The sequence below is a fragment of the Eretmochelys imbricata genome, chromosome 8, assembly GCF_965152235.1.
Source record: "Eretmochelys imbricata isolate rEreImb1 chromosome 8, rEreImb1.hap1, whole genome shotgun sequence".
NCBI classification, from domain to species: Eukaryota; Metazoa; Chordata; order Testudines; family Cheloniidae; genus Eretmochelys; species Eretmochelys imbricata.
Genome location: NC_135579.1, coordinates 56,540,636 through 56,556,557, shown reverse-complemented (window position 1 = coordinate 56,556,557; position 15,922 = coordinate 56,540,636). Strand labels below are relative to the sequence as shown.

Here is a 15,922-nt window from a genome sequence, read left to right as displayed (position 1 = left end):
GTAACTGCTCTGCTCTAAGCAATTTGTCCTGAATTGATACTCTCAGATGTGTCCCACCCAAGGCAGCATCGTTACAGAAGGATTTAGCACAATAAGAATAAATGTGAATTAAATTATGACTAGATATAAAAAGGCCAAATTTTCAAAGGCCAGCATTGAAGATGCAGTTCCAAAAACATATGCATAACCTACCACCACCTCAGCAGGCCAATCAGGAAATAAACATTGAGGTTTTCCATGTGCACGAGGGGCCAGATGCAAAGTCCATGGAAGAGTATGGAAAGACCCGGTGGAATAGTGTGTTTTTGGATGGGGTCCTCAGTGTTGGCCCATTTTTGCAGGCATACTCATTACACTGGGTTTTGTAAATTTGACCCACACTATGCAGTATTAACCTGATAAGATTAGGTGAGTGGATTTGTTTTTCTCTATTTTTTCACAGAAGCATGTAGTGTACAATAACATCTGCTAACATTGTTATTTACTGTGGACATGGCCGGTGGTAGAGTTATGAGAGGACAATTTATCCACGTTTCTCATTCATTTGAATGGGAAACAGTGGGGATCACTGAATCCCTACTACTTTAACTTTAAATTTCATTTACTGTACATCACTGAAATTTATTGGAGCTTCCCATTATATATTCACTGTACTATTGATTTCACTAGTTTAAATACTACAGATTTATGTTCACATTAAGAATCTCAGTTATCATCAGGAGCCTTTAAAAATGAATAACCTGTTAACAGACTTGTTTTCACATACATACCTGGCAAAGGATTCCCAGATGCTTTGCACTCAAGGTGGATTGGGTTACTCACCACCACGGTTTCATTTAACATCTTTCCTGCATGCTCCACACTGGGTGGTTCTGAAAAAGGGCAGAAAAATTATGGTTTAAATCATTTAGCCACACAGTTGGCAGAACATCTGTGCACAGAGCACTTTGTATACTGAAATACCATGCTTATTTACTGCTGAATGTCTGGGGAATATCCCACACCTCCTTTTTGTAGGCTCTCCCCAGATGAGCTCCCATCTGCAGTTGGACTGTTCTCTAGTTGTACAGGCTCTTCAGCATTAATGGGAATAAAAACTTCTTTTTGCCAGTAAAGTAGGGGTATTTGACTCAAGATACACACAGCTTGAGTGGGGTAGGAAGGGGCCAGTTTTCAAAAGTCACTTTTCTAACATGTCAAGCTTTTTAATCATACTCAGTTTACCCTTTAAAATGGCTACATCGAACTGAATGCTGCAGAGAGCTTTAATAAGGAAAGGCACTTTACTTTACCTAGCCCACATATGTTCTAGAAGGTGGCAGACTAGGGTGACCATATAGCAAGTGTGAAAAATTGGGACAGGGTAGGGGGAAATAGGAGCCTATATAAGAAAAAGCCCCAAATATTGGGACTGTCCCTATAAAATCGGGACATCTGGTCTCCCTCTGGCAGACACACAAGGCACTGACACACAGCACTGCTGACAGGAAGAGTAGAAGAAAAAGACAAACTAGTGTGAGTCAGTCTTAGGACAAAATCAGCTGGATACATCAAATATGGCTTTAGGAATACAGGAGGAGCAAGGTTCCTCATTCCCATCCTGATGCAGGTAGGTGTTGCAATCTTCCATTTAATGTAACACACTTGCATATTCACAAATCAAACAGATACAATAGAAATCACAGAAAAACCACCACATCCACCTTTTGGCCACAGAGGGGTTCCAATCCAACTCCCACTGAAGTCACTAGAAAGACACCACATGACTTCAAAGGAAGTTGGCTCTGGGCCTGGACAGTAGTTTTGAAGCTCTGAGGTTCATATATATAAAGCATGGTCAAACATTTATCAAATTTACATGCAAATAACTCCTGAACTTTCCTTACTCCCTTCTGTATTGGTTCATCTGGAAATTAAAAATCCCCTCCAGAAGTTTGAAAGAATAAAGGATCCTAACATATGGGGGAAAATGTTTCTGCAGAAACTTGCAAAGAACACTTGTTCTCACAAGATTTGGGTCCGATCAGTAATGCCGATAGTGGTACCTCGTTTCCTGGCTCAGGAACACCGAGTTTACCTCCTAATGTCTTGGAAGCTTCTCTCAACTCAGCAGTAGTATGTAAAAGAGGATGACACACTGTTTACTGGAGAGAGGTGCTCATTCCTGTGATATTTGGTATCAGCTGATGCAAAGGCCTTGTTTCTCCCCTGAACTTCTTGGAGAGACAATAATGAGTTCAGACAAAAGCAGAGTGACCAGGAAAGGAGGAAAATGGAGAGACACATCTCTGCAGATAATGCAAGTGTGGGAAGCTAACATAGCCTTCCTGAATGTGCTCAAAATAGAAGAAGTGAATGGACATGTTAGAAGCTAAAAAGTGGCAATTTTAAGGCAGTTTTTTTTAATAACAGGCTGAAACATCATTACCATGCACATGAAGCCGAATGTGCTGCTGGGCTTCTCCTGCAGCATTTGTTGCCACGCAGGTATATCTACCAGCATCTTCCAGGAGGGCCTTGGCAATTTGCAGAATGCGGCCTGAAGACTCCAGCTGCCCCAAAACAGAAAGCAGAGAATAGTTTTGCATTATGACTCCACACATAGCCACTGAGATGAATGATAAGGTACAAATTTACACTATATACAATGTCTCATCTTCTTTTCAGACTGGGGCTTACATTCACACAGGAGGCCTAGCCTGGAAGGTTAGAGAGACCCTGAGCCACAGGGCTGTGATGACTTATTAGCTGATACAGCTGTGAAGAGATCTGGATGGCAAAGGGATAGGCAAACACTGTGAAGCCGTGGCGGAAGGCAGAGAAGGCTGCTACTGCATAGGACTGCCGGCAGGATGCCAGAAGCCATTCCAGTCTAGTATAGATCAAAGCAGCTTCAAGCCCCATTCCTGGAAAGCACTGTGGTGCCAAGGAGTTACAAGGAGAGGCATGGATTTGCACAAGATCAGGCCTCTGGGAGAGCCACACAAACCTCTCCAATGTGAAGGGCTGTCTCCAAACACTCAGAATCCCACAGTCCAAGGAGAGTAGAAGATTTAGGTGCCAAATTGACACAGAGGCGGTGCTTAGACAGAAATTTACATCATCCTGCTTCCCAGTCAGCAAATGGGTGGTGCTACTCCCAGTAGCTATTCCAGTTGGAAAGAAGACCACCCCTGGAGAATCAGGCACAGCTGAGAGGTGTGGACATTGTATCTACAAACTAGACTTCCGGCAAACACAGCATATGGATTTCTAAAGGGATTCACACAACGGAACACTGAGTCAAATCCCAAATTCCTTACTCAGACAAAACTCCCATCAACTTCCAGGGTGGATCTTTAGCATCTTCATAGCATCACGTGAGAAATAAAAAAGGAGAGGAAAACTAATGTGGGTGAGTGTTAGCACTTTTGTGTAACTATCTTTCAAATTTTGGATGCCACAAAAGCATTGTGCTTACTCGTATATTTCCTCTGGCTGTGTTTACTGGCTGGCCATCTTTTAGCCACGTAATAGAAGGGCTGGGAATACCATTGGCTATGCATTGCAGTGTCATGGGTTTGTATACCACCACAGCTCTCTCAGAAGGACCAGTGGATTTGATTGTTGGAGGAACTGCAAGACACAACAAAAACAAAGATAAATCACTACTTGAAAGTATTAATGTGCAACCTACAGAATCTCTCCAATGCAAATGGCTTTGATTATTACAATTCTACTCACTGTCTCCAATTTATCACCGCATTGCTACAAATTTTACAGTTCTGTATAAAACTACAATACCTTCTTGCTAATGAAGGTATGCAACATCATTTTAACATAAAGTCAGTCTGCTGCTCTTTTCCTCCCTTGTGTAACATACCATGCACAGTAATATCCAATTTCCTTTCATGGTCTCCTGCCTTGTTTGTTGCCACACACTTATAGTGGCCTGTGTCTGACACTTGAGCACGGGAGATGAGAAGTTTGCGTCCATTTAGTAAGATCTTATATCCATCTCCCTCTTCAACTGGCTGGCCATCTTTCAACCACCTAGCATGAGGAAAGCAAAATCTTAAGATGCTTATTTTTTTTAAGTGGGTGACAGTCCAGAGACATGTTTCTATTAACTAGAAATGGGAAGTCAAAGTACAACTAGATCTATTTTTCAAGGAAGCCTGGAGATATTACATAGATTTCTGCTTCTTTCGGGCTCCCAGAGATAAGTGAGGGCTTGAAGCGAGCTATCAGGAAATGTGGAAGCAGACACCAGAGAAGGGGAAAGGAAGGAGGCAGGCACTGGGAGAGGCTGCAGAAAGGACAGCTGCCACCAAAGAAGAGGGGAGGGGACTGAAGTGAAAGATTCCATGCAAGAGAGACCATAGTTACCAGAGGAGAGGGAAAGGGTCATTAGTAGAGTTCTGCCACTTCTTTTTAATCCAGAGTATACCATTTAATTTGGTATACCAAGGCTACTTTAAAAAAAAAAGGGGGGGGGCAAAATTGTGAAGTCAGAGTTTTGCCATTGGCTTCAACGAGGCCAAGATTTAACCCACTGTATTTTAGTCTATGATTAAATGGTATGGTCAGTGCATAACGATTACTTCCAAGCCCAACTAAGCAAGTTGTGGAATTTATAACTGACATACCAACCGCCTTACATGATAGTCGGTGGAGGGGTTCCCGTTGCCAGACAATCCAGCTCCAGGGGGCTATGAAGGATCACAATATAGTTTGAAGGTTCCTCTCCCCCTTCCACAAGTGGTGGGACTGTAAAGTGATAAAAACACACCAGAAGAAACATTTAAACATCAGGAAAAGTGTCAAAAAGAACCACAAATTGTAAAATATATATCTTAGCATCCACCTCACATTGGGACTGGGTATTAAATTGGGTTCAATGTACAGAGTTGTACCCTTGCAATAAAGGGCACCAAACAGATGGCGTCATCTGTTCTATAATTTTTATTGCTCTTGCGTGGCACTTTATTTATCTAGGGCCAGATTCCCCCTACTCCCTCTATGCATGGAGAAAGGAAACTAAGAGCCTTCCCCACCCCCCTTTCACATGGCCCATCTGATCCTTTGGGGATCATGGCACTCCAAGGGAGTGGGAAGATGGGAAGGAGGCAGAGTCTTCTGTCCCCACCTCATTCACAGACCAGCAAAGCCATGCAGGGGACAGTATGCTGGGCATACTGCATCTGCAAGCCTGTGGGCCTCCAGTGCTCCCCTGTGGTGGTGTGTCTCAATGCAAGCCCTTAAAGAATAGAAGTACCTACAATATAAGCAGCCTTACTATGCTGGAAGTTGCTATTTCATGACTAGCATTTGCATGACTCATATATAGAGATGGGCCAATGAGGCAATGTTCAGATCTAGATTGGAGTGAAGGTTTCAATGGAAAGAGAAACATTTTTCAAAGGAAAGTTTCGGATTTGTATAATGTAGACAAAAATGTACAGGCAGCCTAAAAATCAAAGAACCCCTTGATATTATTTTATTTATTTATTTTGCAGCTATGATTTTTCTCCTGTCCCTGATCTTAAGGCACATTTGGAAGACGTTTGTGTGTCCTTCCAAGTGATGTTTACAATCTCCCTCATGAAAACTGTCCCAGAAGTAGTCTGAAAGCAGCCGCCCACAGGCCTGTCAAACTTGGCAGAGAAAATGTGCAATGGCTGAGCTTAATTAAATGTGACGCTTGACCCACTGAACTGCAGCTTTGTGACACCAGCAAAAATAAATACAGGTTTAATTCTGTTGCAAGTTCTGTAAATAAATTGTTCTGCTGCTCACGCACCTAAGATTTCAACATCATATTTGATTTCTTTTTCTCCTGCTATGCTGGTGGCCACACATATGTACTGGCCATGATCGGCCTCTACAGCATTCAAGATCTCCAGTTTCTTCCCACCAGACACAATGTGGAGGTTATCACTTGCTTTCACAGGCACTCCATCTTTTAACCAGGTAAGGAGAGGAGAGGGGTTGCCAGCAGCTTTACACTCCAATGTCAGTGAATTGCCAGCAACCACCTGCTTGTTCTGGATTGTGTCAGAGCCACCCTCAATAACCGGAGGAACTAGAGAAGGGGAAAAAATATATATTTCAAGTGATTAACTTTGCAGCCAGAAAATGTATTAACAGCAAATGGGTCAGTTCCTCCCAACCCTTCTGGCTCTACCTAATTTTATATTATGTATTATTTTATGTGAGAAATCTTTTGTCAGAAGAGGCTAAGACAAAGTACGTATAAAGAACAGTTAACTGATGCCAGCTCATGCCAAGGCCCCAGGCCTCACTGAATACTAACAAATACATAGCTGGCAACCAGTCTGGCATATCTGTGTGTTAGTATAGTTAAAACAGTTATTAGAGTTAGAAGCATGTGTTTTGACTTTATGGAATTCTTGTAGGCTGCTGAATGTATGAACCCAACTTATAATATTTGTATCCAGTGTTATAAGGAAACGTCTAAATGTTTGCTCTGTAACTATAAAAATGTTTGCTAAGGGTATGTCTACACTGGCAGAGTTCCATTGCCAGCAGTTACATCACCACTCAGAGAGTACTGAAGGAACCACTGTTGTGTGTTCACACTGTCAGCTGCCCGTGCAATTGCATGTTCATATTTGTGGCACTTGCAGCAGTATTTGGATCAGTGCACTCTGGGCAGCTACCCCACAGAGCATCTTTTCCTCTTCTGCTGCTAAGAATTGTTGGAAGGCGGAAGGCGTCATGGGGCATCCTGGGTCCTGTCCCAATTCTGGCACCAGACCACCTAGCTGAGTATATTAATCAGAAGGGGTATTTCTCTATGGTTCTCCAGGAGCTTGTGGATCACCGTGGGCATTTCACGGACAGTAACGCAGGCTGGTTTGGAAAGATGCATGACGCATGCATTTTTTGGAACACTGGCCTATTCAGGAAGCTGCAGGGACTTTCTTCCTGAATCAGAGGATCACCGTAGGGGAAGTCGAAATGCCCATCGTGATCCTGAGAGACGCTGCCTACCCATTAATGCCGTAGCTTAGGAAGCCAGACATGGGGAATCTTGACAGCAGCAAGGAGCAGTTCAACAACAGGCTGAGAAAATGCAGAATGACTGTGGAGTGTGCTTTTGGCCGTTTAAAAGCCCGCTGTACTAGGCCGATGACAATATTCCTATGCTTATAACCGCGTGCTGTACACACCATAATATTTGTGAAGGGTGAAAACTTCACTCAGGGCTGGACCACTGAGGCTCAGTGCCTAGAAGCTGAACTTGAACAGTGATTGAACAGTGATGCACTGTGAAGGTTTAAGAAAATTGCCTGTTGCTTTGCAGGGCTCTGTTTGCTTTCAAACCAAAACAATTCTTTTATTAAAAAACAACAACCCAAGGAGAGAGACAAACAAAAAAAAACACATCAGCACTACGGGGAATGGGGGAAGGGAGGGTCCCAGGAGGAGGTGGGGTCCTGGGACGGTTAAAGTTTTGTGTATGTCCAGGTATCATATGCAACCTTGTCCTTTGGAGTCCAATGCAGTGGGTACTGTACTTCAGCAGGGCCAAACTGCAGAGGGAGGGTGTTGAGTGCAGTGGGTACTGGGAGTCTGTAGGGCTGGAATGTGACAGGGCAGGAGTAGAATGCAGTGGGTATAAACTGGAGCCAGAAGGTTGATAAGAGTGTGTTGGCGGTGTCTGGGGTGTGTGGGGGGGCACATGGGAAAGAGTTTTGTGACAGCAGCTGCAGGGGAGGGCGGGCACGGAGCTGCTCGGTTTGCAGAGCTAGTATCGCCTGTAGTATGTCCGCTTGGCGCTCCATAATGTTTAAGAGCCAGTCCACGGCTTCATTTTGGCATGCTGTGTTCTCCTTTCGGTCCTTCTTCTTGATGTCCTGCCACTCCTTCAATTCTTGTTTTTCGACAGAGGAGTGCATCATGACATCACGCCGAAAGTCCTCATTAGTTCTTTGTGGCCACTTTCTAATTCTGAGCAGCCGTTCGGCTGGCGATAACAAAGAGAGGGGCTGGGCTCCCAAGGTCATATCTGTGAAGCCAAAATGCAACATTTTACAGAAGCAGTATTGTTTGCAACACAGATCACTGATTCAGTGATTTAAAACACAGCCACTATTCAGATTCCTGTCACTAACTGGTTGATCCCAGGCAAGCACACATGAGCCACAAGACCCTCAAAATGGTGAGTAACTGCAGAGGCAAGGGAAATCAGTGTTCCAGGACTGTACTGTACACTGGGCATGTAGCCCTTGGGAAGAACCAGCACTGTATGGGGGTGCCTTATAATCATTCCTGTCCCCACATTTTCCACAGGCTATGTTCATTATGGAAGATCTCACTACTGAGGGTGAGCAGGAATCAAGGAAGGGTCTTCTCCAAGACTGTGGCTTCCACCCTGGCCCTTACGTGGCTCACCTGTGTACAGTAATGGTCCTCTCCACAAGTGATGGCAGAGTGGCGCAGGAAAGTTACCATTAATGGGGAAAGAAACAAAGCAGCTCTGCCAAAGTACCTGTGGCAGCAGATTACCCAGTATCTCCATGAGAGTTTCACGGAGATCTCTAAGGCAAATTCCCATGAAGTGGGGGAGTCAATGAACACTCTGTTCCGCCACTCAGAATAGGCATATGGTGGTACGCACATCATAAAGACACAAACCTGCTTTCTGCAACCCTCCTGCCCCCAACAACTCGCTTCAGCTATTCCCAAAATCAAAGCCACTTACCAGGGACCTCCTCTCCTGTTTGCACTTTGCCAACATCAGACAGCTGTGACTGGCTAGCCTCCTCTGGGGTAGAAAAGAGCTCCTGGTTGCATGCATTTCTGACCTCCGAGTCACTCTCTGCCTCTGGGTCCCTCTCCCCCTCCACATCATCGTCCAAGATTTCCTCTTCCTGGCTTGGTCCACTCTCGACTGGCATGTGAGCCACCAAAGTATCCACAGTGACCTTCGCTGTGGAGGTGGGGTCACCATTGAGTATCGTGTCCAGCTCTTTGTAAAACCGGCAGCTCGTGGGCGCAGCACCGGAGTGGCAGTTTGCCTCCTGCACCTTGTGGTAGGCATTCTGCAGCTCCTTCACTTTGACCCTGCACTGCAGTGGTCCCGGTCATGGCATTGTGAAATCTGTCCATAGGTATCATAATTCCTATGGCTGGAGAGCAGCTGGGACTGGACAGCCTCCTCTCCCCAAATGCTGATGAGGTCCAGCAGCTAGGCATTGCTCCAAGCGGGGGATCATGTGGTGCATGGAGCAAACATGGTCACCTGGAAAGATGAGCTGAGACCACTGCATGCATCACTGAGCAAACAGGAAGGGGACTTTCAAAATTCCCAGGGAATTTAAGGGATGGGACTCACGGTTGGTCACCTGAGGGCAGGGCAGTAGAGCTCAAACCGATGACCAGAAAGGTGAGAACAGGCATGTGGGACACCTCCTGGAGGTCAACTGCAGTGCTGTAATCTACAGGGGTGTTTATATTGGCACCGCAGCGCTGTAGCCTCAGCGCAGAAAGCAGTACACCTCTCGTTGGGGTGGGTTTTTTTTTTTTTTTTTTACAGAGTTGCAACTGCACAGTTTCTGCACCCTAAGTGGCTTGGCAGTGTGTACACCTCAGGAGTTACAGTGCAGAAAGCTGCTTTACTGCGCAGAAACTTGCCAGTGTAGACAAGACCTAAGACCGTAAATCCCATGCAGTCAGGAGAGAAGCATTATCAAGTGTGAAATACCAGTTAACACTTCTTGTAGCGATGTCTTCCCCAACAGAAGAAGGTCTACAGACATCAGACAAACCATTGTGGATGACGAACGTATTGGTTGCTTTTCCCACAACCCTGAAGAGGGTACATGCCCAACCCCTTGTCCCATTAAAGCTGGAATGTGGAGGGAAGCGAATAAAAATGTCTTTTAAGGAAAATTCATTATTACTATGCTGTCTGAACTCTGAGGGGCAAGGATGTCTAAGCATATGCAAGAAGTCCTCAGTTGTTTTGCCTGGGTTAGCCCTAAAGGATATACAAAGTTTGCTTACTATAGAAATTTCTATTACATTTTTAAACCTGACTGTAACTCATCTGTTATGTGCTTTAACCTTGTAAATAACTCATTTCTTTTTCCTAGTTAATAACTCTTTAGTTAGTTTGTTACAGGATTGGCTACAAGCATGGTCTTCAGTTTGAGATCTGAGTACAGTTGACCTGGGAGTAAATGGCTGGTCCTTTGGACCTGGAAGTAACCTGAATATTATTATTATTATTTTTGCTGATACAGACTAACACGGCTACCACTCTGAAACCGGAATATTATTGTGATTTTTGGTGTAAAGCAACCATCTACCAGAAAGTCTAGTTTGCCTGGGTGGCAAGATAGACTGGAATGCCCAAAGCGACTGTCAGTAATTCACTGGTAAGACTATAATAGTGTTTTAGGAGTCCACACTTGTTACTGGTGAAATTTAATTATAGAGAATAAAAAAAGTTTGGGGGTTTTGCCCTGCTTCTAGACAGTCTGCCTGGAGGTTGGCATTCATGGTCATGAGCCACTCCAGATGTGACGTTCAGGAAACTTAAGATGACAGCAGGGGGGAATGGGGTGGGGAGAGAATGAAGGGATTTGTGGGGAGAAAGTAATTTTAATATTTCCTACTTACAAAAGGTACCAACTGACAGCCCTCAAGACAGAAGCCTTCTTCATAGCTGCATAAATTATATTAGATATAACGCAGGCTGTGACAGTGCAAGCTTTCCCATGCTGCCTTGCTAATGTGTGCCAAACCTTAACTTCAGCAACCAACTCTGAGTGAGAGGATACTTCAGTCCTTCAGGAAGCACTACACAACCTATCTCTGAGCGCACAGCTAGAGTGTTGAATAAGCATGCTTTATAAGCCAGAACAAATGGTGAACAAGCATGTTAAATAAACTTTCTCTTTACCATAGACATCCACTTGATATATTTTTTCAGCAGTGCCAGCAATGTTGGTCACCAGGCAGGTATACTTAGCAGAATCCGAGACTTGAGCCCGAGGAATCTGAAGGAACTGCCCCCTGTCCACATAAAGAGCTTGTGAACTAGAAATAATCAGGCGTCCATCTTTATACCATGTAATGGCAGGGGCTGGAATTCCCCTGGTTTCACATTCCAGCTTTATTAAGCTATTGAGCAGCGTGGATATCTCAGTAGTAACATTTCCTCCTTTAATCGTAGGTGGGACTATTTAAAAAGACAAAACAACAGCATTAAAACCTTATTGCAAGAGTCTCCATTACAGCAAATTTGTACAGCCAATGGGAGCTGCTGGAAGCGGTGCGGACCAGTACGCCGCTTCCAGCAGCTCCCATTGGCCTGGAGCAGCGAACCGCGGCCACTGGGAGCAGCGATCGGCTGAACCTGTGGACGCGGCAGGTAAAGAGACCGGCAGGGGCCTTCCCTACACAAGTGGTGGAACAAGTTTAAGAACCACTGAACTAGATGCTAATATTTTAATTGATATTAATTTTTAATAAAGAACTGAGAGACTACAGGTTTATGAAACTGCTCCAAAACATTTTCAATAGCTAAAAAAAACAAGAAAATATACCTTAAGCTGTCTTAGGCCCCATTCCTGCAAAAATGTATGCACATGCTTAACTTCACACATCTAGGGAGTTCCATGGAGGTCAATGGGATGACAGATAAATGTAAAATTAAGCATATGCAGTTCTTTGCAGGATCAGGCCTTAATCTGCATATTGTTTCCCTGCAAAACAGAAAGCTATTTTATTGGACAAAACAAAAGAATGCCTAATCCTAGAAAAGTCTTTTAATTTACCATGGATGATCAGTTTGACCTCCTTGACTTGTTTGCCAGCAGCATTGGTCACACTGCACTGATAGCGTCCTTTGTCGAGTCTTCGAGCACTCTTTATGCGCAGAACTTGTCCTTTGTCCAGAAGCTCGATATTAGGATCTCCCAAAAAAAGGGGCCTGGAGAAAAGTTTATTTCATTTCCTGGCACTGTACTCCCTATCCCCACAAGTATGTGTTAAAACAGTTTTTTTAAAAACCCTTCTAATAGTAATAAAGAATATTTGAATAAAAATAACTGCAATAAAATATTAATTCATATTTAGCACTAGAACAGAATTTTTCACGCAAAGAGCTAAAATTGCTATACAATGGTAGTTAATGATCATTATTATTATTCCCATTTTACAGAAGAAACCAAGGCACAAAATACTTAAGTTTTGACCAATGTCACACAGTATGTCAGTGGCAGAGCCAGACATAGGCTAAGATCTCCTGATTCCCAGTCCCCTTCTCTAATTATTAGACCATAACGACTCCCTTAGTAATGACAAAATGCCTCTGTTTAAAAGATAAAAGCTCTGAAGTCTATACACCAAAGAATTACAAGCTGTCACATCAGGATAGCTGGTTTCTCTGGCTAAGAACTACATTGTGACATGTTAATGTTATTTTTTCAGCCTATTTATAGTACCATTTTTGTTTTTCAGCTAATATTTGCACTGCCAAAATTCCTCTCCTAAATGGGCTTTCTTGAAAGAAGAGCTGAAGAACTGAGACATGCAGTCTAAAGTTATAAAATCTCAAATCTATATATACACAGCAATACAGGGCACTATCTGGAAAAACGTTTAACAATTTGCTCATGGGTACTATCTACCACCACCAAAAAAAATAGTCATTTTAGCAAACAAGTGACTGCACTTTGAACAACATTAAAATAATCTCGGTGGATAGACCTCAAAGAAGAGGCTGTGTGTTTGTCTTGGTTTGTGTGCTGTCTGGTTTTACCCACCATAAATATATACTGCATGTGCCACAGTACTTATAAATTGGCATTTTGCTATGAAACAGCAAGCTGATGTAGTTAACCACACAACATCAACATATAACAGTAGTACGAGTCTTAACTGATTACAATGGCATACCACTGACTGATTAGTCATAAGCAGCACTTGATAGTAGAGTGCATCTATCTCCTTTCTCCCCCATCATAACATCCTTGCCACAGACAAAGAGGAGGTACTTACTTGCCATCTTTGAACCACTGAATGACAGGAAAAGGAGAGCCTTTGACTTTACATTCCAGACTGGTCTCTTGGTTGAGGGTGACTGAAACTTCTGCTGGTGTGTCAGCACCTTTTATGTTTGGTGGAACTTGGAAAAAGAAATGTTACAGTGAGAACGAAACATGGCTAACATGGTGACTAAATGTGGAAGACTTGCTGACAATGGCACTAACTGAACAGATTAGATCATGGAGGCCATGAGCTGAGGATGACCATGTAATCAGTATATGTAGCAAAGCTTCAACCTTAATTGTGAAGTGAATGCTGCAGCTGCTGTTCTATAACACCTTTCTATTGTGCCTATGATCCTTCACGTAGAAAGCAATTCTGCACAAGTGCTGGAGAACTGACTATATAGCACAAGAAAAATCTTTCTAGCCTGTCATCTGTGTTCCATTAGTAAAATATGCACAAGACACTAAGATAAAATATCTTATATCAGAATTCAGAGATTGAAAGCAGCATTTTGTGTATGGTACCAAAAAGATGACAAAGTTCAAACACCGTAAGATGTTATTGTGTGGAGAGATACTGTATTCTGTATTTAACATGACCAAAAAAACCCAAAACCCGGCAATGTAATGACTAAGTATCAAATACCATTTTTTCAGATTACCAGCTTTAAAGAGCACAGTACTAACCTAGCACATCTACATTAAATAGCTTCTCAGAACTCCCTGCTATATTAGTTGCTTTGCATGAATACTGTCCACCATCACCAGTAGCAACTTTAAGGAGCTTCAGTATCTTCCCATTGTGCAAAATCTGGAGAGTACTGCTTTCCACAACCTTAAAAAAAAAAAAATCAAAGAGATCAGCATCATGTGGTCCAAGTTACAACAGCCAAACACGGCAGCTGGATTTTGAAAAGAAGGCAGTAGTTCTTCTTAAACAATAATCTATCCACTTAATGTCCCTTCCCTATCAGAGATGTAATACCTTCAAAGAACAATGCAAGTTATCAAGCATAACCTGTAGGTAGTTATATAATAATGGGCAGATAACTGTAGGCAAGATTATAATTTGCAGTTGTATGATAATAGGATAATCAAATCTCCTTTTTAGTCTCTTTGTTGCAGGGATTAAAATATTTGTCCTTCTTTGTAAAGTATTTTAAGATCTAAGATATAGATGACAAAGTTTGGGGGAAGCTGAGGCCAATTTTTGGAGAAGCCTTGAAAGGTGCTTTTCTGTTGCTTTGATTTCATGAATGGGTGAGTTAATTTATTACCGGTACACAATTCAGTGGTCATCATTGTGATTTATGTGACCATATATTTAATTAGTTACAAAGGTGCCTAGTGCTTTGTGTTTGCATGTTTTTATTGTTGCTTAAATCTAAGGCCAGGTCAACACTACAAATTTCTGCTGACAGAAGGTATGATCCCTGACTAATGTAACTGTATTGGAATAGGTGCAAGTCATATTGACAAAGTTGTGCTTTAACCAGTATAGCTGGTTTCACTTGTAGACAGTGGTTTTACTATATAGCTAAAAAGCAGTGTTTCCAGTAAAGCTGTGTCTATTTTCCAATACAATGTAATGGTATTCCTATACCAGTAAAGAGCTACTAGTATAGACATACCCTAAGTAAATAAATACATTTTATTTTATTTTAATTTTATTTTATTTAAATGAGCTTTCTTCTCAGGCACTCACCAAAAAGGCTTTAGAAAGCTAATGTGAAATCTCCTGGAATTGGCTTTTGTACATTTACAGTCATTTCACTTAATTTGCCATGAAATCAACAAACACTACATACCTGGACATCATCTTTATACCATGTGATGATGGGAAAGGGGTTGCCTGACACTTCACAGAAGAGATTCACAGGCTGATTAACCACTACAGATGCATTTGTCACCTTTTCTTGATCTTGAATTTCAGGAGGAACTATAATAAATTATGTTAAGCAAAGATTTATTTAATCAAAAATGCCATGGACATAAACATTTAAAAAAGCAAAACCAACATGTTGTTTTAAAGTTCTGCACATTATTTTCATCATGTCAGGTTTTTCTTTATAGCTGGTATTTATTAATGCACATGTAACAGTCAAGTGTCTGTTAATGTCTGTGTCATCAAACCTGTGTTGGAGTAAAGGGGTTAATATCTTATATCAAACTGTGTTAGGTTAAAAGCTGCCTCACTGTATAAGTTATCAAAGGTAGATGAAAGTGGAAGCTGTGCACAGTTAACTCAGATACAGCCAAATACAATGTAAGTCCTAAATGAATGTTTCAATGAATTGCAACATTCCATTTGCAGTTCCATTTAGTGTGACCCTTCTCTGGGGATGAAGATTTTCTTTGGGGAAAAAAATGATTTCATTGTAAGAGGAAGGGGCCCTCTTTATAAAGGAGTCCCAGTATTATTTTAAGAAGACAACAATGTCAAGTTTAGCCAGGTGAGAGGCTCTCTAATCAAGATCTTACTTTGGCACTTTCATCAGGCTGACACTTGCTATACAGGATACAATAGAACCCTTGTCACTTAGTTTCCTTCTTCTTATTGGTTTAAGTATAATCCTTGATTTTAATTTGACACATTGCTAATAATAATCATGGTTGACGCAGCACAGATGCACTGTGGGAAAGGCTGTAAGGAAACCCTTCCTCCTCCATGCTCTTGGGAAGGAGGGAGTCCCACTAACAATACTGGAAGTGCTCAGTGTCCCAGAAGGGGCCTGTCTCCAAGGGGTAGGAGAAACACCATGATTCTGGTCCCTCACATTGTACACTGACTTGTGGATACAGAGCTGCACTGGAGAAAGTGTACGCTACACCTTTTCCAGAGGTGTAGCAATGGCCACTAGTGATCGCTCTCTCTACAAATGTAGCTGGAGGCATGATGCCTGCTCCTGTCC

At 42.5% G+C, this 15,922-nt stretch overlaps 1 protein-coding gene across 1 annotated transcript in view; it reads right to left on the bottom strand.

Moving 5' to 3' along the window:
- HMCN1 (hemicentin 1) overlaps positions 1-15,922 on the bottom strand; it is a 323,326-nt gene that overhangs the window by 130,852 nt on the left and 176,552 nt on the right. Inside the window, exons 27-37 of the mRNA XM_077823933.1 lie at positions 14,819-14,949; positions 13,698-13,845; positions 13,018-13,144; positions 11,793-11,947; positions 10,916-11,194; positions 5,783-6,064; positions 4,641-4,749; positions 3,863-4,032; positions 3,461-3,615; positions 2,429-2,552; positions 771-872 (exon numbers count right to left, since the gene is read on the bottom strand). Coding sequence (XP_077680059.1) covers positions 771-872; positions 2,429-2,552; positions 3,461-3,615; positions 3,863-4,032; positions 4,641-4,749; positions 5,783-6,064; positions 10,916-11,194; positions 11,793-11,947; positions 13,018-13,144; positions 13,698-13,845; positions 14,819-14,949 — 1,782 coding nt within the window. The remainder of the gene's footprint in view (positions 1-770; positions 873-2,428; positions 2,553-3,460; positions 3,616-3,862; positions 4,033-4,640; positions 4,750-5,782; positions 6,065-10,915; positions 11,195-11,792; positions 11,948-13,017; positions 13,145-13,697; positions 13,846-14,818; positions 14,950-15,922) is intronic.